Source organism: Lissotriton helveticus, chromosome 5_1 (assembly GCF_964261635.1).
Source record: "Lissotriton helveticus chromosome 5_1, aLisHel1.1, whole genome shotgun sequence".
NCBI classification, from domain to species: Eukaryota; Metazoa; Chordata; class Amphibia; order Caudata; family Salamandridae; genus Lissotriton; species Lissotriton helveticus.
The window spans coordinates 1590668310-1590688948 of record NC_136065.1 but is presented as its reverse complement, the minus strand read 5'-3'; the positions used below and the strand labels follow the sequence as shown (position 1 = coordinate 1590688948).

Genomic DNA, 20639 nt, shown 5'->3' with positions numbered 1-20639 from the left:
GGTCCCCTGGCATTGCGGACACCGGGCATCCTAGCCCCAGAGAGGTCAGTTGGCCTGGGGACAGTTTATGAGTTTATGCCTATGTGATTTCTGTGCAACTGTTCTGTGCTGCACCTCTGAATGTGTTCTTATGCGTCATGTGCTTTTCCCTACACCGCTGAATGTATGTTTATGCATCATGTGTTTTTCCCTACACCTCTGAATGTTGTGATGCATCATGTGTAATGTTTTCATGCCTATACCCCTAAATGTATTGTGATGCTTAGGTGGTTGTTCTTTCTAGTACAGGTGTTGCTAGTGCGGACCTGGTTCCCTGCGTGGCATTCTCCTAAGGTGGTTAGGGTTGCGTAGGTGGTACTTACCTGTTACCAGTGATTACTGGTTGTGTGCTCTATTTTCTATTTTATGCTACAGTTATTATATGTTCAAAGTGCTATTTCTTACAAGTATTCTAAATCTAAAAGTGCTTATTCCTGGCAGTGGTCCCTGTGGCCCTGTCCTGTACATACATCCCCTGTAAATTCTGCCCGTGCCTGTTGGCACATTGTAAAGTGTGTGTTTTTATCTAATGTGTTTGGTATAATACAAAGGATATTTTTATACATAACCTTGTGTGGAGTTTCCTTTGTGGTGGGCCTTGGGTGTTGTTGCTGGGGGTGCGCGTGCAAACACTTAACTTACATAGCCTCCGGGATAAGCCTTACTGCTCGCGCCACGTTGCCTAGAGGGTGAGCAGGGGTTATCTTTGGCGTGTAACTCCATTGCCCTGACTAGAGTGGTGGTTTCAGCCTGGCTTTGGCGCAAGCCTCAGCCAACTGGAAATCCCATTTCTAAAATGGCTCTGTGTGTGTGGCTCTGTGTGAGTGTGTGTGGCTCTCTGTGTGTGTGTGTGTGTGTGTGTGTCTCTGTGTGTGTGTGTGTGTGTCTGTGTGTGGCTCTGTGTGTTTGTGTGGCTCTGTGTGTTTGTGTGGCTCTGTGTGTGTGCGGGGCTCTGCGTGTGTGCGGGGCTCTGCGTGTGTGCGGGGCTCTGCGTGTGTGCGGGGCTCTGCGTGTGTGCGGGGCTCTGCGTGTGTGCGGGGCTCTGCGTGTGTGCGGGGCTCTGCGTGTGTGCGGGGCTCTGCGTGTGTGCGGGGCTCTGCGTGTGTGCGGGGCTCTGCGTGTGTGCGGGGCTCTGCGTGTGTGCGGGGCTCTGCGTGTGTGCGGGGCTCTGCGTGTGTGCGGGGCTCTGCGTGTGCGGGGCTCTGCGTGTGCGGGGCTCTGCGTGTGCGGGGCTCTGCGTGTGCGGGGCTCTGCGTGTGCGGGGCTCTGCGTGTGCGGGGCTCTGCGTGTGCGGGGCTCTGCGTGTGCGGGGCTCTGCGTGTGCGGGGCTCTGCGTGTGCGGGGCTCTGCGTGTGCGGGGCTCTGTGTGTGCGGGGCTCTGTGTGTGCGGGGCTCTGTGTGTGCGGGGCTCTGTGTGTGCGGGGCTCTGTGTGTGCGGGGCTCTGTGTGTGGCTCTGTGTGTGGCTCTGTGTGGCTCTGTGTGGCTCTGTGTGTGGCTCTGTGTGTGGCTCTGTGTGTGGCTCTGTGTGTGGCTCTGTGTGTGGCTCTGTGTGTGGCTCTGTGTGGTTCTGTGTGTGTGTGTCTCTGTGTGCGTGTGGTTCTGTGTGTGCGTGTGGCTGTGTGCGTGTGGTTCTGTGTGTGCGTGTGGCTGTGTGCGTGTGGCTCTGTGTGTGCGTGTGGCTCTGTGTGTGCGTGTGGCTCTGTGTGTGCGTGTGGGGGGGCTCTGTGTGTGTCTGTCTCGCTCTGTGTGTTTGTGGCTCTGTGTGTGTGTGGCTGTGGCTCTGTGTGTGTGTGGCTGTGGCTCTGTGTGTGTGTGTGAGGCTCTCTGTGTGTGCGGGGCTCTCTGTGTGTGCGGGGCTCTCTGTGTGTGCGGGGCTCTCTGTGTGTGCGGGGCTCTCTGTGTGTGCGGGGCTCTCTGTGTGTGCGGGGCTCTCTGTGTGTGCGGGGCTCTCTGTGTGTGCGGGGCTCTCTGTGTGTGCGGGGCTCTCTGTGTGTGCGGGGCTCTCTGTGTGTGCGGGGCTCTCTGTGTGTGCGGGGCTCTCTGTGTGTGCGGGGCTCTCTGTGTGTGCGGGGCTCTCTGTGTGTGCGGGGCTCTCTGTGTGTGTGGGGCTCTCTGTGTGTGTGGGGCTCTCTGTGTGTGTGGGGCTCTCTGTGTGTGTGGGGCTCTCTGTGTGTGTGGGGCTCTCTGTGTGTGTGGGGCTCTCTGTGTGTGTGGGGCTCTCTGTGTGTGTGGGGCTCTCTGTGTGTGTGGGGCTCTCTGTGTGTGTGTGGGGCTCTTTGTGTGTGTGTGGGGCTCTCTGTGTGTGTGTGTGTGGCTCTCTGTGTGTGTGGCTCTCTGTGTGTGTGGCTCTGTGTGTGTGTGGCTCTGTGTGTGTGTGGCTCTGTGTGTGTGGTTGTGCAAATGCAATAGGTCTGCATTTGCAAGAGATTAAGCTATTGGCATTGTAAATGACAATGCCATTTATTGGTTTTCAAAACCAATCCATAAATAAAACGTTTGTCATTTACAATGCCAATAGCTCTAACTTTTTCGAAGGCAAGACCTATTGCATTGTAAATGCTTGTTTACATTACTGCTGGAACCCCTACCTGATGCACCAACGTGTTTACTTCTGGCAAACCTGCATAGGGTGATCACTAATTAATCTTGTTTGATGTGGTCACTAATACAAGACAGACTGATAACATTAGAAGCTCTGGATGATATTCATTGAACACAAGCAGCTCTTGCTGTAGAAAAGGTTGGAGACCCCTGTTCATCTCAAAGTAGGTCATACTGACTCTACCCGGGCTGAAGCAAAAAAAAAATATATAGAATATATATTTATATTATACATTAAAAAAAAAGGGGAAATGTCCAGACCCCCACCAATAGATGGTAGCATAAGGCATAGCATGGATACACTGAAGACACATCACACTGCAAAACAAGACCTTAGTAGTTCTAACATCGTTAATAACTAGAGCAAACATATTTGTGGGTAGAGCGACATATATGCAAATAAGGGGATTGCAGATTAGGACATTCTGTTAAAGCAAACCATGCCAACATCTAATACAACCCAGATACAACATATCATTGGGTACTAAGGTGAGCACATCAGCACTCTTAACCAGGAAACCCCACATGCTCCTACAACAAAATACAAACTCTTCTGCTCTTCAAAATAACCTAAACATGTCACAGAGGCAACTAACAGCTTCCCCCCCCCCAAATGCCTTAGACAAATAGATCTAAAAGGTAGTTTGCTGGTCCGCATAAAAAAGTGCAATCAATCTGGTACAACCCTCCAGTCTCACTCAAACGCAAAGAACTCCCACCACAACTGATTGAGGTTGGCCCATCACTAAACCTAGGGCCACACCTTTGCACGCTATTGATAACATATCCTAGCAAGACGAATCAGACTCTGGTCGGTTGTGGGAGCTTCAGAACAGTACACACCTAGACACATGTAAGCAGAGCACTGTAATGCAATGTAACAGCAGACCTATAAAATACAAAATTAATTTCTCTACAATATAGTCTCGTAAGAAAATGCTATTTGCAATACATTGCTCCGGTTTCTTTTCTTGAGTGCTGTTTAAGGTTGGGGGAGGCGTTGAGGAGGGCATTTTTAGGATGAAAAATCAATTACATCGTGGCCCTCAGTTTCCTGATACACCAATCATGTACAACTTATTTTAGCTCAATGGACCATAGTTTGTGCACATCATCTCCCACATAGTGATTTACAACAAATGATTGAACGGTCTCCTCTACATTCAGTGCTGCTACAGAAGTAGAATACAACTCTCAAGTGAGCATCCACCTAGATAGGTATCGGATTGTAAAACAAAATGGTGCAGCAATCCAGAAGGGTGTGCATGGATCTGAGCTCTGGGATTCTGGGCACTGAATAATATGCAGCTTCTTAGTAACTGCTTATGCAAGTTTCCCATATACATAAGAAATACACAGTCCTTGGTGAAGCATTCAGGAACATGGCAAAAAATAAAACCGAAACACAGATGTAGACTTTCTAGCGGATTTATTAGTCATTAAACTGAATTTTTTGTTTTGCTTTGTTACGAAGGCTCTTCTGCCATCTGATGAAGCTGGTCCTACTTCTTATTGGCCCATGTGGCAGTTCGAAAAAAGATTGGAGTTTTCATAAAGCGGCTTGATTTCATGTAAGCGTCAATCTTGTCTAGAGCCTATTAGGAAAATAAGCAAAGAAGGGTCAGCGATAGCAAGCGGGTCTCAAATAGAGCATGGTTTAACAAAGCTACTCATTGGGCAATAAACTGGGCTTGATGAACCACACTGCCACAAAACAATGTTTCCTCTTCAAGCTCATCTGCCAAAACAAACAGACCAGCCATTAGACGATTTTAGAGCAGGATTACATGTGCCTGCTCAATACCCTGACTATGTGGTGCTTTCTGCTCCTCCTCTTCCTCATTTTCCTTCCACCCCAAACACATAGTCCAGACACAAGACCTTCAACACATGGCCTAACCGTGGTTGCGGAGGCATATAAAGAGTGGTGGGATGGGCACGGAAAGCGGCACAGGAGGGCCAGGGGGACCGTGTGTGGGTTTAATAATAAAAGCCTTACCAAGCATGAGAGCAGCGTGGGGATTGGCATGAGCAGGCTGGATTAACGCTCGCTCAGGGAGTTTGTGCTGTTTCTCCAACCCAGCTCTGCAATACAGCTGGGTTGGAGAAACCTAAGTGCGCATTTCAGTTCGGCCAGCCTAAGACGGCCAGCCAAACTGACGTGCGCATTTAGAAGTGTACATACCATTCCTCCTCCCCCTTCCCATGGCCCACCCCGACCCTCCCTGCACATTCTGGGTCAGCCAGCAGCTGAAAAATAAAACTATAATAAAATATTTTATCTTTCAGATGCTGGCTCCACCATCGCCAGCCGCCACTGTGGCCTACCACATGATGCAGAAACTCCAGAATAATGTAAGGTGTGAAAAAGACAGCCAACAACCTTGAGAAGATAATGAAGACTAGCCCCATCAAATGTTCCTCTACAGTCATTACCATATAGAACTCATTGCTACAGTTCTAGTGACGCACCCAAACCGTGATAACTCTGTTCGCTAACTCAGACTTCCATAAACCAGCACATGAATGCCACATGAAAAGATAATGGTAATCGTGGAAACAAGACAGGCAAGGAAACGCATAACACAACATGGGAGGCACATAGTTTAAACACTCTAGCTTTTCAACCCACTTTGAAAGATCGCATTTTACTTTCTACAAGAGCAAGCAGGATTCATGTCATATGAAGACTATTTATCAAGGTTGAAAGAACTATAATGCCCAAAAATAAAAAAACGAAGAATATTTTAAAACGCAGAAAGGTAAGTACCATCTAGTGATGCGTTTCTACTAATTACATATTCAACAAATGAAAGAACTACACTAGTAAAAGGCTTCCTTCTTCCTTCTGGGCACCAGTTTGTTCATCGTTTAGACAGTGACTGGGCTCTCATGGATGGATTAAACTCCCTAGAATGAACACGTTTGGGAGAGGCACATATGGGACTAGTAAATAACCATCCATGATTCCTCAAATATCAGAAACACTTCCATGGAAAATGGCTAGTTCCCCTGAAAGGTGTTAAGACAATAAAAATAAATTGAGTTGCACATGAAAACACAATTAAAATGCATGGAAATCAGTGTGTGCAATCTAAAATCTTAGTCACTGGAAGGCTATAATTACAGAGGGTAGTGTACCGGAGGTAACAATACTTTCAAGTGAACAGAAACTGCCAATTATAACATGGCAGCTTTTAAAATAATTAAATAAATATGCTTGACTGAGTGAGGAATCAGTAATATGCTATTATCAGGCAAGCAGGAATGGCAGAAGAAGGGAGAAGAGTGAATTGCACACCACCACACCTCTTTTGAGGGTAGTAAGTAACCTGAAAGGATTGTTACATACCCTATAGGCATCTGTTTACTTGGGGTGTAGATTCATATGCTTTGCATACTCCTGGCAATTCGTGCTGGTCCGGCTTTGTTTGCCAGTTGTTTTTCTTCGAAGAAGTCTTGTCCAGTCACGAGTTAAGGTGACTCCTTTCAGGAGTGATACGCATGGGCATCAACTCCATTGTTTGATTGTTTTACCGCAAGAGGGTGAGAATGGAGTAAGTGTAGTATAGAGGTGTCCATGTTTATAAGATGTAAATAATACGAACTGCAATAGCCATTGGCGTCCGGGGAGGAGGGAGGTGGCATGTGAATCTACAGCTCTACATGCCAAGAACAGATGGTTACAGGGTAAGTAACATAATCCGTTCGAGGCATGCGTGCTGTAGATACACATGCTTTGCAGACTGTATAGCACTATTCTCCCAAAGCTGAGGTTAAACAGTGGGCATTGTAGTTGTTTGAAAACGTGTTTTTAGCACTGCTTGTCCTACATTAGCCTGTTGACCTGCTAATACATCAACACAATAGTGTTTGTTAAATGTGTGTGCTGTAGACCATGTAGCTGCTTTACAAATGTCAGCCAAAGGAATGTTGCACAGAAGACCACAGATGCTCCTATTTTAAGAGCAGAATATGCTCTAGGAGGTATAGATAAAGCTCGTTTAGCTTTAAAATAACATGTTTGGATGGATGTAATAATCCATCTAGAAATACCAGATTTAGAGATAGGTTTTGCTTTGTGAGGGGGAGCGAAAGCAACAAAAAGTTGTTTTGCGAAAATCTTTTGTTCTATCAATATACTACAATAATAATCTTTTGACATCTAATGTATGTAGAGCTTTTTTTGCTAACAAATCAGGTTGAGGGAAGAAAAAAAGTAGCTCAATTGATTGGTTAATGTTAAAAGCAGAAACTACTTTTGGAAGAATTTTGGATTTGTCTGAAGAACCACTCTTAGAGGTAGGCCTGGGTGAAGCGGATACAGGGCTCACAGGCTCTCCAAAGATACTCCAAAAGGGGAGCACATGTCGGAGTAAAGAGTGCATACGCCCTGTTTGAGCAGCGGAGAGCAAGGATAGGATGTAGGTTGCCAGGGTTGTTTCGAAGGGGGAGCCAACACGGCCAATGTGGTGGTGAGGCCGGCCTGAGGGCCTACGAGGGAGCAAAGCCAAAGGTGCATCCCTGCAAGGGAGAGGTCCCAAGAAGGAGTTCCCAAGAAGGAGTGGGCTGTTCTTTCTTTAGGGAAGACAGCCATCCCGAAAAGGTGGTGGCTGCTGAAGACCCTAGCGGCAGGTTGTGTCTTAGGTTCAAAAGAGTACGCATTTTCAGAATGTGGGCACCCAGCAGGAGGGTACTATGTGGAATATTCTCCAGAAGGGGGACCAGCCAGTGAGCCAGTGGATAGGTTCTAGAGCTATCCAGTGTGAAGGCATCAGTGCTGAGGCACTGTACCCTTGTCCAGATGAGTGCTGGGCACAGTGTTACGTAAGCCAGCCAGGCTAGGCCTAGTTCTGCTCAGTCCATGTGGACAATTGGTGACCTAGATGCAACGACTCTAGGACCAAGAGGGTTTCTTGTGCAGTCTGGGGGCACTTTAAGAGACAGGTAGTCTCATGGTTAGGTGAGGTAAGTGGTCTTAGCTGCCAACAACCAGCATAAGGCATCTGAGGTAGGAGACAGCTGGCAAGTAGGCTGTCTGGTCAGAACCCCTTGTCACTTGTTAACCCGGTAAAAATCAGCTGGGCGCGACATGAGATGCAGGTGGTTTTGATCACCTAATCCGCCTGGATTTTTTGCAGCTGTTTTTTTTAGCTTCTAGTATGGGAGAGTCTCATAACGTGTGACTGACCCACGGTAAACTCATGATGAAATGGAGTGCATTTGTTTATTGCCAGTGTCAGGCCGCTGTGAAGCAGCAAGGGTAAGGGACGTGTGGCTGGTTACATATGAACGCGTGTGAGGGCTGCGTGTGGGAGACTCCTATTGTGTGCAGCCAAGTAACTGCACAGGACCCTGATGCAGAAGGGTCTGGGATAGGGTCTGGCATAGGCCTTATAATGTGGGTGCGGGGAAGTCAGTGCTTTAACTGTCTTGACAGTAGTAACGCTCTATTATACTCCTATGGGAAAGGCTGACTTTGGGTGCAGCTCTGGCTCCTTTGGGTCTACAGACTTCAAAGTCACACCAATATACACTGTAACCTGTTTGAAAAGAACAATCCTGTTAAGTCTAAAGTCATAACGGTATAGCTTATGGGTCCTCCAGAAATGTCATGTTTCTCTGGCTCCGCATCAGAGCCCAGGCTTGTTGTCACCCTGCTAGGCTGTGTTAATTACTTTTCTCCCCCACAAAGGGAGAAATTACCTGTGATTAGACCAGCTTCTCAGAAGGAAGAGGTGGAGCAGAGACCACCAGAGCACATGTGGCTTGTGAAACCTGGGTCACGTTTTCCTGAGATATCCCAGAAGGCCGTGCCGGAAGGTGCAAAGAGGGGCGGCACCTCAGAATAGGCCAGAGATGCGCCCCTTCTGCCCCTCTTAAAGGTCTTGCACAGGGGGCAGAGCTCTCTGAGATGTGCTTTTCTGAGCAGCACTGGGACTGGAGGCTGGCGCCATGGGCAATTCGAAGGAAGAACCCCCCCTTAGTGCCATTTGCACCAAGGACTCTGCCTCTGATTGATCCCTGCAAAAAGAACTGATGGGCAGAATGCAGAACAATGTCACATACTCACCCCAGTACAGAGATCTGGGCCTAAATCCATAGTTTTTTGCTCCCCATGCCATTCCAGTTTGAACACAGTCATATGCAAATCAGTCTTGATCCTGCGCACAATGGGACAGTCCAGCCTGAACTGCCAGGCCCTCCCTGGACTGAAAACAAGCATCCTAGGACCGGTTTCAGGGTTTCGCCCCTCATCAGCCAGGATAGCTAGACTCCAAACTGGTCCCCCCCTCCCTCTCTACCCCGGCGGACGAGTTGGGGGAAAGACTAGGCTTCTGCACCAGGACAGCGAGAAGCCCAGAGAGGAAACCAAGTAAAAGGCTGGCGCAGGGTGCCAGTGAAACCAGCTGCCTGCCAAGATAGTCCTCTTGGAGTCCAGGATGCCTGAAAAAAGTCCTCCAGGTGTCTAGGCCTCGCCAACAGGAGCAAACAAGATGAAAATATTCAAAATCAGCCCAAGAGGGCCCAAGTTATGGCTGTATGAAGCAGCCGCGGTCGGTAGGGGAGTACCTGCCGGGGCGGTGACGTGGGGAGAGGTAGGGGGAGGGGCAGGGTGGGGGTTGTAATGTATGGATAATGGAGGGTTGCAGGTAAGTAAACATTTAAATAAATCAAACGAATTTCGTTGCGCGCACTGCATTGCATTTGGGGATGCAGTGCGCGCAACGAAATTCGTTTGATTTATTTAAATGGGTTACTTACCTGCAAACCTCCATTATCCATACATACTAACCCCCACCTTGCCCTTCCCCCTCCCCACGTCACTGCCCCGGCAGATACTCCCCTACCGACCGCGGCTGGTATGAAGAGGTCAATACAAAAAGAACTATTGATGGACAGAATGCAGAATAATGTCATACACTCACGCCAGTACAGAGATCTGGGCCTAAATCAATCGTTTTTGCCCCCATGCCACTCCAGTTTAGACCCAGCCATATGCAAATCAGTCTTGACCATGTTCCCCATGGGAACAGTCCAGCCTGAACTGCCAGCCAGGTCGTCCGTGGACTAGAAACAAGCATCCTAGGACCGGATTCGGGGTTTCACCCCTCAGCCAGGCTAGCTTGACTCCAGTGGTATGGAGAGCATGTTTGAAGTGGCGGCCAAATGGCGACGAAGTGTGTGGGGCTCAGTCACCCTAATACAACTGCCTCTGGGGTGGGCTAGAGCCCGGAACCTGCCCTCGAGATGGCGGAGTTGCAGGCGAGGTGCCGTCGAGCTCCCCAAGATATGGAGGAAGGGGCCCAGGACTCCATCCCTAGTGTCGGCGCATTACCCCCTGAATGGCCGGCCTGCTTTCCTTGCACCCGTGTCTGGGGAAGGGGAGGGGGGGGCGGGAAGGGCACCCATCTATTGAGTATCTGCCCGCAGGAGTGGGCAGGCAAGAATGCTGCTGCCGGCTCCTGCGGAAGCATGTCAGTGAGCTGGCACATGGGGAGCCAGTTCGTGGCAGCCCAGTTACGATGGCTGCATGCGGAGTGTCTGTGTGGGACTGGGCACCAGAGAAGCGAAACACCCCATAATGCCATGCGGGGATGCATTTTCTATGAGAAACTCTTACTCATTTTTGGTGTTACCCAAAAGTGTGGTTGGTGGGGGGGGAGGGGTTGGCAGAGCGCAGACCCCATCTCATTCCCCCCCACCCATCCAAGAAGCACAGACTGGACAGTCATTTATTGAGTGATATTATTGCGCATCTGTGAATGGCGATTACTAGACCACACCATCTCCCTCGATTAGGCCTTCGACTGCTCTGCTTTGCTACCCTATGAAAGTCACGCGCTACAATAGGGTGTTTGGTTCCCAGTGTAGGACAAATGTAGACCCATTACTTGTGCAGGCCACACAAATAATGCCTCGTTTTCAAGCACATAGCGTGTGCATCTACAGTTACACATTCCACAAACAATATGAAACAGCCTTTTCAAACTTATGAAAGAGGTTACAATATCTTTTACCATCAACTTCCCTCAAGTGTCAAGACTGATGCCTCCTCTTTTGCACTAGGGGGTGTGCAGTCAATGAGGAATCTTCTGACTAAAGCCCTTCAGCCGGTTGTATACTTTTCCTCTACCATGACAAGTACAGAAGGAAATCATACTATATACGACAGAGAATTGTTGGCAACCAGGTATATTTAACGTGGATGAATTGTGGCAATACCTATTGTCCCTACTTAATCACCTATCGTCCTTGCCATTGTTATGGGTAGCCTGATACACTTTCAGGCACACAAGTGCAGAGGAGTCCTCATACCAACCTCAGAGTATTTTAGCTTTCACTGCCAAACCAAAATAGACCAGACATCTACTTTTGGAGCAGGTATCTGTAGTCCATGACTTATGCTCAATGGTTGCAGTACGAGTTAGAGGCAGCAGAAAGGGGCTTTACTCTTGAGGAGAGGCCTTTTATTACCCATGCAAAAAGTTACAATATCAAGTGCGGAGTTGATGTCAAGACTCTTTCGGTGGACAAGATTAGGCCACACCATCAAGAAATGAGTGTAAAACCTGCAGGGTGTGCAAGTTTTTAATGCTAGACCTGTGGGGTTCTGTCAACCTCTACCCAGGCTACAACATTACTGCTGAAATTAACATTCTTTGAACCACCCAATTCACAGGGATTCAGCACTCTTTTCCAAGTTGGGACATTACATTCCTTTAAACAAACTTCCTACAGCAGAACTACATCAAGTTTCTTAGGATCACATTTTTCATTTAATCGGCTTTTCAGATACCATGGTTACTGACAGGGACTCAATGTCCTGCATATTTCTGGTCTGAACTCATGAATACGTATACAGGGCATTTCAAATCCCTCCGTTACCACCAAAGACTGACCGACAGGCCAAGAAAGTGAAATTGGACTAGTGAACAGTACTTTAGATGCTTCCTGGTGAATCACTACTCAGACTGGTAGTAGACATTCTTTGCAGAATTAACTTCTAACAACTATCTACACTGCTCATTGCAAACACCTGTTTAAAGCACTTATGGTATCCATCCTCATATGCTGTCCTTCAAAGCATCTGTGTCCAAGGCACCCTCAGTCTCACAGGACGGGGATATGAAAATATGCTTCCTGCAAGTCCAACGCTACCATCCAGTCTCCAGGGTCGAGGGCATCCAAGACCTGAGCCAGAGTCAACATCTTGAACTTCTCCTTCCGGAGGAAGCAATTGACGTCGCTGAGGTCCAAAATGGGGTGAAAACCCACTTTGTCATTCGTGGGGACCAGAAAGTAGTGGGAACAACAACCACATCCTACTTCCGGCCCAGGAATGCGCTTGATGGCCCCTTTCGCCAAGAGCTTCCTGCTGGAGAAGCGTCAAGTGATCCCCGACATGTGGTGGAACCGAGGGGGCATGGCCGGAGGGGTAGACTCGAAGGGGAGGGCATAGCATCTGTTCTTGGCATGTAGAGCTGCAGATCCACACACTTTGCATTAGATCGCCAACTGGTGTTGGGCTCGGATGGTGGCACCTTGTTGTGGTCTTGGAAGAAGTCTTTGTAGTCACGAGATAGGGGACTCCTTCCTTGGACGATAGTGCAAATGGGCATCAACTCCATCCTTAGATTGTTTTTCGCCATGATGGGAAATGGAGCTAGTAGAAAAGAAAAAGATGTCCATGTGTGTATATCTAAGTAAGATAGTACTGGAACAGATACAGGTCCCTGGGTGGTGGGTGGGCGTGTGTGGATCTGCAGCTCTACATGCCAAGAACAGATGCATACTGGTAAGTAGCATTTTCCGTTTGAGGCATATGCGCTGCAGATCACACACTTTGCATAGACTGTACAGCAGTATCTCCCCTAGCGGTGGTCACCTGTATCAGTTGCAGTAGTTTGAAAAAGTGTTTCAAGAACAGTTTGGCCCACAGAAGCTTGTTGCTTGTCTTGCACGTCAACACAATAGTGTTTAGTGAAGGTGTGTGTTGTAGACCAAGTTGCTGCCTTACAGAGGTCTACTAGGGGAAGGTTTCCTAAGAATGCCATAGAAGCCCCTAGCTTGCGTACTGAATGAGCTCTAGGGGGAATTGTTAATGTGAGTTTGGCTTTTTGGTAGCATATTTGTATACATTTCACAATCCACCTTGCAATGTCATCTTTAGAGATGGGATTCCCTTCATGTGGTGGAGAGAAAGCTACAAACAATTGTCTTATTTTTTGAACGGATTTAGTCCTGTCACTATAATAAAGTAGAGCTCTTTTGACATCTAGTGTGTGAAGAGCTCTTTCTGCTATAGAGACTGGGTTTTGAAAAAACACCGGTAACTCTACCAATTGGTTAAGATGAAAAGCAGAGATGACTTTAGGAAGGAATTTTGGATTTGTTCTGAGAACTACCTTGTTACGATGTATTTGTAAGAAGGGCTCTTGTATAGTTAAAGCCTGAATCTCACTTACTCTTCTAAGAGGTGCTTGCGATAAGGAGAGCTACTTTCCATGTGAGGAACTGAAGTTCACACTTATGCAAAGGTTCAAATGGGGGTCCCATGAGCCTAGTAAGTACAATGTTGAGATTCCACACCGGAGAGGGTGGTAATCTAGGAGGAATGATTCTTTTAAGGCCCTCCATAAAGGCTTTAATTGCTGGGATTCTAAAAAGTGACAAGAGTTGTCTGTTTTGTAAGTAAGCGGCAAGTGCTGCTAGATATAGACGTATGGATGAGTATGCTAAATTACATCTTTGCAAATGTAGTAAATAGCAAATGATGTTCTGATGGACGCATCCATGGATCGATATGATTGTTAGTGCAGTAAATGGCAAATCTCTTCCATTTTGCTGCATAGCAAGCTCTGGTGGTAGGCCGCCTGGCTTCTTTAATGATGTTCATATAGTCTGGTGGAAGGTTAAGGTAACCTAACTCTAGGACTTCAGGAGCCAGATTGCTAGATTCAGCTGACCTGGATCGGGGTGCCTTATCTCGTCGTGGTTCTGTGTTAGTAGTGATGGGGAGAGGTGTAGTTTTTGGTGTGGCACTAGTGAGAGTTCCAACAGTGTGGTGAACCATGGTTGACGTGCCCATGTGGGAGCCACTAGGATCAGTTTTAGAAACGGTTGTCGGAGCTTGCGTACCACTGGAGTGGCGGAAAAGCATACGCAAATCTGCCTGACCAGTTCATCCATATCGCATTGGCCTTGGACAGGGGGTGTGGAAACCTGATGGCGAAGGTTGGGCATTTTGCATTATTTTGTGTGGCAAACAGATGTCTGGTTGGCCCCACATTTGGAAAAATGGTAGAACTTGTGGATGTAGTTCCCATTCCTGAATCTGTTGTGTCTGTCGACTTAACGGATCCGCAATCCGATTGTGAACTCCTGGAAGATGTTCTGCAAGGAGGTATATGTTTTGTGAAATGGCCCACCTCCATATGTTCTGTGCGAGCTGGGACAGCTGCAGAGAATATGTGCCTCCTTGTTTTTAATAATAATAATATCTGAATTTATAAAGCGCCTGGTTACACTAGGCTAGTGTGTCCCTGTGCTGCATTACGGCTATAACCAAAGCACTACAGCAGAAGTAATTCATCCCACTCCCCGCTACCTAGCCCAGGCCTACTCTTGGGATAGAGGAACATTTTCAACTCTTTGCGGAACGCCAATTTGGACGTCTCCAGTCGGAGTCTAGGAGGAAGTTTGTTCCAGAGTTGGGCTGCCAGAACCCGAAAGGAGTGCCCTCCCATCCTCGCTCTACTGAACTTCGGAACCTTAACCTGCCCTGTCCCGCTAGATCTCAGTCGCCGAGTTGGGTTGTATAGGGTAAGTAGGTTGTGGAGATAGATGGGCCCTTTCCCCTGTATGATTTGGTGACTGACACACAAGGCTTTGAACAACACCCGTTCCCTAATCGGGAGCCAGTGAAGCGATTCCAACGCCCTCTCGAGGGGGATCTCTTGGGCAGCATCAGAACCAGGTGTGCCGCCGCATTCTGAATACGCTGCAACCTTTGAATAAACTTAGCATTCGCTTCCAGATAAAGGACATTCTCATAGTCCAGCCTCAATGCTATTAAGGCATGGACCATGGTTTTCCTGGCGGTCGTTGGCAGCAGGTCCAGTGTCTTCCTGAGACCCCTCAGAATACCAAAACATGTGCCTGCCACCCTTCTAGTGTGTTGCTCAAATGAGATCTTAGTATCGAGCCATACCCCCAAATTCCTAACTTGCTCGCTAGGTGAGGGTAGCGGGCCCAGCGCTTGAGGCCACCACGCGATGTCCCAACAGCCTTCCCAACAATCAGCACCTCAGTTTTATTTCCATTTAGTTTGAGTCAATTGTTCGGCATCCAAACCAACAATTCCTGCATACAAGTACAGAAATTGCTGGCTGTCTCCTCCTCTGGTTGTGTCAGAGCCACTACCAGCTGAGTGTCATCTGCGTAGGACATGACTTCCACCCCAAATGTATCCGTGATCTCCGCCACAGGTGCTACATAAAGGTTAAAAAGAGTTGGGCTGAGACTGGACCCTTGTGGCACCCCCTGTTTCAGGCTGATGTCATTGGACCGATGAGGTCCCTGTGTCACTTGAAAACTGCGATCTTGCAGAAAAGACTCCAGCCATTCCCACGCTTCACCCGCCACTCCTCCCCTCTTTAGACACTGTAGGAGCGTGTGATCAGCTACAGTGTCAAATGCGGCACTTAAATCCAACAGAATTAGTGCCGCCGTATGCTCCTCGTCTACAAATTTCCATAAGGTCTCTGTAGACAGGAGCAGCACTGACTGTCGAATGAAGTGCACGGAAACCTGACTGGATGGGATGGAGCAGCTTATGAGCGTCAATGTGGGCAGTCAACTGAGTATTAACAACCTTCTCCGCGATCTTAGCGAAGTACGGTAACAGCGAAATAGGACGCAAGTTGTCCAATTGCTCCATGCTAACGTTAGCCTTATTTTTCAAGGGGAGCACCACTGCCTCCTTCCAAGCTTTCGGCACCTTTCCTGTGCTAAAATGATAGCTCTAACAGATGTCTAATGTAGGGCTCTAAGATCTCCCCCCTACCTCTCAATACTTTAGGAGATGCAGGATCTTTAGGGGAACCAGATTTGATGTTAGCAACTATTATGCCTAAAGCGTCCCGTGAAGGGACACTGAAGGTTGTTAGACAGTCTGTCCCCTTTAAGTTGATAGGAGCCTCTTCTACCATGCAGCCTTCTCTTGCCACCTCCGGGAAGGAGGAGTAGATCCTCTTCACCTTATCCACAAAGAACTCTGCCACCCGGTTACAGGATTCCTCTGACCCTTTTACCAGTGCTGCAGCGCTGGATAGGTCAGATATTTCTTTAAAGACGGAGAACAGCTCCTTCACAGAGTTCTCTGCTCCCTCTATAGTAGGATACCCACGGCTTTCTAATTAGGGCATGGTATCTTTGAAGACTGTTTTTGTATTCGCTCTTGTCTATCGCTGAGAAACCTCTCCTCCAGCGTCTCTCAAGGCGCTTGCATGCCGCCTTCCCTTTCCGAAGTTCGGCCCGAACCATGGGGCAGATTTGGTTTGTCTCCTTGGTCCTTTACTCGACCAGGGTGCAGTGCTATCAAGTGCCTACATAATGCATCTATCCATTTTGTATGTAATACATGGCTGTCATGTTGTCCGTCCGGATGAGGACAGCCTTGTTTTGTACATGGAGTTGGAATGATTTCAGTGATAAGAATATTGCTAATAGTTCCAGATGATTGATATGGAGCACTCTGTTGAGTGGTCCATTTGCCTTGAGTGGTGTGAATGAGGAGATGGGCTCCCCATCCTGTGAGTGATGTGTCTGTTAGAGCTATCTCAGGAACTGGCTTGATGAACGGCCACCCCTTGGATAAGTTTGTTGTGTTCCACCACTGCAGAGAGCGGTGTGCGTGGCTGTCCACCAACACCAGATCTGCAAGTTGTCCTTGAGCCTGATTCCACTGATATACTAGACGTTCCTGTAAAGGACGCATTTGAAGTCTTGCATGGGGTACAATAAAAATGCAAGATGCCATCATGCCTATTAGTTGCATGAACACTTGCTGGAAGAGAGTGTTGTGTCTGAAATTTGGTAATGAGAGCTTGTATACTGGCTATCCTAGCTGCACTGAGATAAGCTAGAGCTGTAGAAGTGTTTATTGTGGCCCCTAGATATTGATGTACATGAGAGGGCTGGAGATGCGACTTGGTCTGGTGGATGTGGATCCTAAGTCGTGCAGTGTTTGTACGGTTTGATGAGTGTGTTGAACACACTGGTCGAATGACTTGGCTTTTATTAGCCAGTCTTCCAGATATGGGAAGACGTGAATCCGTTGGCTTCTGAGGTGTGCTGCTACCACTGCTAGGCATTTGGTAAAGACCCTGGGAGCGGTGGTGACTCCGAACGGAAGTACTTTGAACCGATAGTGTTGTCCGTTCACCACGAACCTTAGATACTTCCTGTGAGAAGGATGTTTAGGAATGTGGAAGTAGGCGTCCTTGAGATCTAGTGTGGCAAGGAAGTCTCCTTGTTGGAGTAGTGGAAGCACTTGTTGGAAAGTGATCATGTGAAAGTGATCCGAGTGTATGTACAGATTGAGGGGTCGGAGATCGAGTATTGTTCTTAGAGTCCCATCCTTTTTGGGGATTAGGAAATACAGGGAGTAAACTCCTGTTCCCTGATGAAGCAAGGGGACTGGAACTATGGCTTGTTTTTGAAGCAGCGAGAGAACTTCTTGTTTTAATAGTGTAAGATGTTCTGTGGACATGGGACGCTGCATGGGTGGTATGTTTAGGGGGGTAGCTGTAAGTTCCACGCAGTAACCATATTGGATAATCTGTCTTACCCACTTGTCGGTTGTGATGGAGTTCCAGACAGGTAGGAACTGTGATAATCTTCCTCCGACCGGAGTGGAATGGCCTGGGGGGTAGTGGAGAGAAGTCACTGTTTAGAAGCAGGGGTTGTACGAATGTTATTGTTACCTCGTCCTCTACCTTTGTTGTTGTTCCCTCTATAGCCTCCTCTAAAATATCCTCTGTTGGGGGAGGTTTGAGTGGTGCTTTTGAAGGACGATGAGGTATCTGTACTGATGTTTTTAGAGGCTCTTCTATGAAAAGGAACTACGTGTTTGTGGAGACTGTAAAGCTCCCATAGACTTTGCAGACTGTGTTTTTATTTTTTTTCACGAGTTGTGTCCACAACCGTTCCAAAAAGGTGTTCTTGATTGAATGGCTGATTTTAAAATGGTTGTCTGGACCTCTTGCTTAAAGCCTGAAATGCGTAGCCAGGCATGACGTCTGAGCAGAACACTGGTGTTAATGGATCTTGAAGCTGTGTCTGGTGCATCAAGTGCACATTTAATTGAGGCATCTGTTATCAATTTTCCCTCTTGAATGAAGTAATTTGCTCGGATTTTATATTGGTCCGGCAAATGCTGTAATAGGGTCTCCAACTGGTCGTAGTGAGCCCTATCATATCTACCCAGTAGTGCCTGAGTATTAGCTATGCACCAGTGATTGGCTGCCTGCGCGGCTACCCTTTTGCCTGATGCTTCTAGCAATTTGGATTCGTTATCTGGGGGTGGTGCATCCCCTGAGGTTTGTGAATAAGTGCGCTTCCATGCGTTGGACACTACTAGTGAGTCCAAAGGCAGCTGTCCTTTCATATAGACAGAGTCTTCTGGGGCAGGTCTATATTTTGTTATCATTTCTAGGATTTAAGATCCTGGCTCTTACTGGATCTTTGAATACCTCGGGGCATGTTTAATGACCCCTTTGATCATTGGTAATATTTGTACTGATCTGAGACTGTTCAAATGTGTCTAAAAGGAAATCCTCCTCTGGTGTGTCTGAGTGCATAGTCACACCATGAAAAACCGCAGCCCTATTAATGAGTTGCCCAAAACCAATATTGTCATAAGGGGGAGTTGGTTTTGTTGGGTATGGCTGTGGGCTTGGGAGGTTTATTGGATCTATTGGGTCGTTGAAGTCCCAGTCATCCTGTGGTATAGGATGTGGGTCTGTGAACAGATCCATAGGGTAGCCCCCCCCCCCAATCATGATCATCATTTTGTGGCGGTGTATGTGGTGGAGAAGTTACAGGTTGTTGTGTAACTCGTTTAGGGAGAGGAAGGGGATTAGTAGGATGGACAGGAGAAGGAGGCATAGGTGAAGTGGCACAGTCCTTTACAGGAGTATGTGAGTTCTTGCTGTTGGATGGCACAGCCATGACATGTCCTGTTTTGGGATCAATGAGGATCTTTTTCTGTTTGGGATCGACAGGATCCGGATGAAACAGTTACTCTTCCTCGATAACCCCTTTCGGCGAGGTTTTCGGTTCCAAGCATAGTTTAGTTTTGTGGTTTTGGCCTTAGGAGGTGTGATAGAATCCTTCGGTTCTGAAGACTTGGGTTTCGGAGCCGGATCGTGATGTTTAGGCTTGGAAGTGTTTGAAGCCGTTTTATCACTAGGCCTGGAGGTGTTAAAGGCCGGTCTGTCTTTGGGCGCGGACAGAATCGAAACCGATTTCGGAGCAGAGTGTCCTTTTGGCTTCGGTATTGAAGGCGCCTGTGGGACTATCAAATGTGCTTTGCTCGGCATCGAGCTACCGGAAGGCTTATATTTTTTCTTCCGAGCCGGGCTCGAAGGCGGGGCTTTTGAAGCATGTTTTCGGTCACGACTGGGGCCAGCAGGCAAAGTCTTGACCAGTGCCTTTTGCTTTGATGGTGGGGTTGGAGCAGGGGCAGTAGTACTCAACCGTTGACCAGGAGTGATGGGGTCGTCCAAGTCTTCTGCCTCTGACACAATTTCGAGTTCTTCGGAATCTTCTGTGACATCTGGGCCTTCATCGAAGATGTCCACTGGTTCCGGAGCGGATCTCTGCGCCATGATGTGCCGTCGAGCCAGACGATCACGGATGGTCTTCTTCGATCGAAAAGAGGCGCAGGCTTGGCAGCTGGATTCGTTGTGTTCTGGCGAGAGACCCAGATTACAGACCTTATGATGGTCACTGTGTGGGAATTTTGCTCCACACTGGGGGCATTTCATGAACGAAAGCTTTTCCATGAGCCGCAGGCCCAGCGGCGTAGATAGGCCCCGAGACGACGACTGGAATCGAATCGATGAAGGTCACGTTGAAGATTGAATAGAATTTGTTATGAGTTACAGATGTTGTGCGCATCGAAAAAGTTATAAAACAAAGTTTTTGAACCGGTGCGCTAAAGTTGCATCCGAACCCAATGGCGGAAAAAAAAACAATCTAACGATGGAGTCAATGTTCATGTGCACTATCGTCCAAGGGAGGAGTCACCCATCTCGTGACTACAAAGACTTCTTCCAAGACAGGTCATCTATCCTTTTTTGCCTGTACTCTCGTGCATCTTCTCCAAAATACAATAGGGTCTGTGTTATGCTTCCCTTGCTTCTATGAACTCAAACCTGTTTTTCTAAATATTTTTTCATATTTGGAATTAGAGTCACTGGTAAAAATGAATATCACGAAGAATTGACTTTGAATCTACTGTAGGTTCTTTCCGACTTTAGTGATAGGAACACAATGAGATATTGATTTCCTTTCTGTACAGAAGCGCATTATTTCAAGTGTTATGAATAGTGACAATATTTAGAACAGTGGACTACAAATCCCGGCACACCTCGAGGTGCAACTAGTCAATGGGCACTTCCTAGTATGCGCGGTCACAATGGAGACACGACATACGTGCGATGCGCCGTGCATTTTCTTTGTAGGTATGGAGTAAAACCTTCTCCCATTAGTACTCTTCACTCCGGTCACAGGGCCTGAAGTGAGGTAATGCCACTGACACCAACTACACAGGCGCAACTAATAGACATGAATTGCGACAAATAAAAGCGGACGTGTCCATATTTAAACAGTGCTGCCTGTCCGTCTGATTACCTCCCCTTCCGCCTAAACCAAGATAGGGGTACCGACGGACAGGTAAGGAGCGGATCAGCAGGCTGTTTTCTTTCTC

The 20639-nt window shown here is 47.7% G+C and overlaps 1 protein-coding gene across 2 annotated transcripts in view; it reads right to left on the bottom strand.

Moving 5' to 3' along the window:
- Positions 1-4053: 4053 nt before the first annotated feature.
- Positions 4054-20639, bottom strand: part of LOC144755637 (glutathione S-transferase Mu 1-like) — a 150867-nt gene continuing 134281 nt past the window's right edge. For both annotated transcript variants that reach the window (XM_078644778.1, XM_078644779.1), the window contains exon 8: positions 4054-4236. In XM_078644778.1, coding sequence (XP_078500904.1) covers positions 4144-4236 — 93 coding nt within the window. In that variant the 3' untranslated portion in view covers positions 4054-4143. The remainder of the gene's footprint in view (positions 4237-20639) is intronic.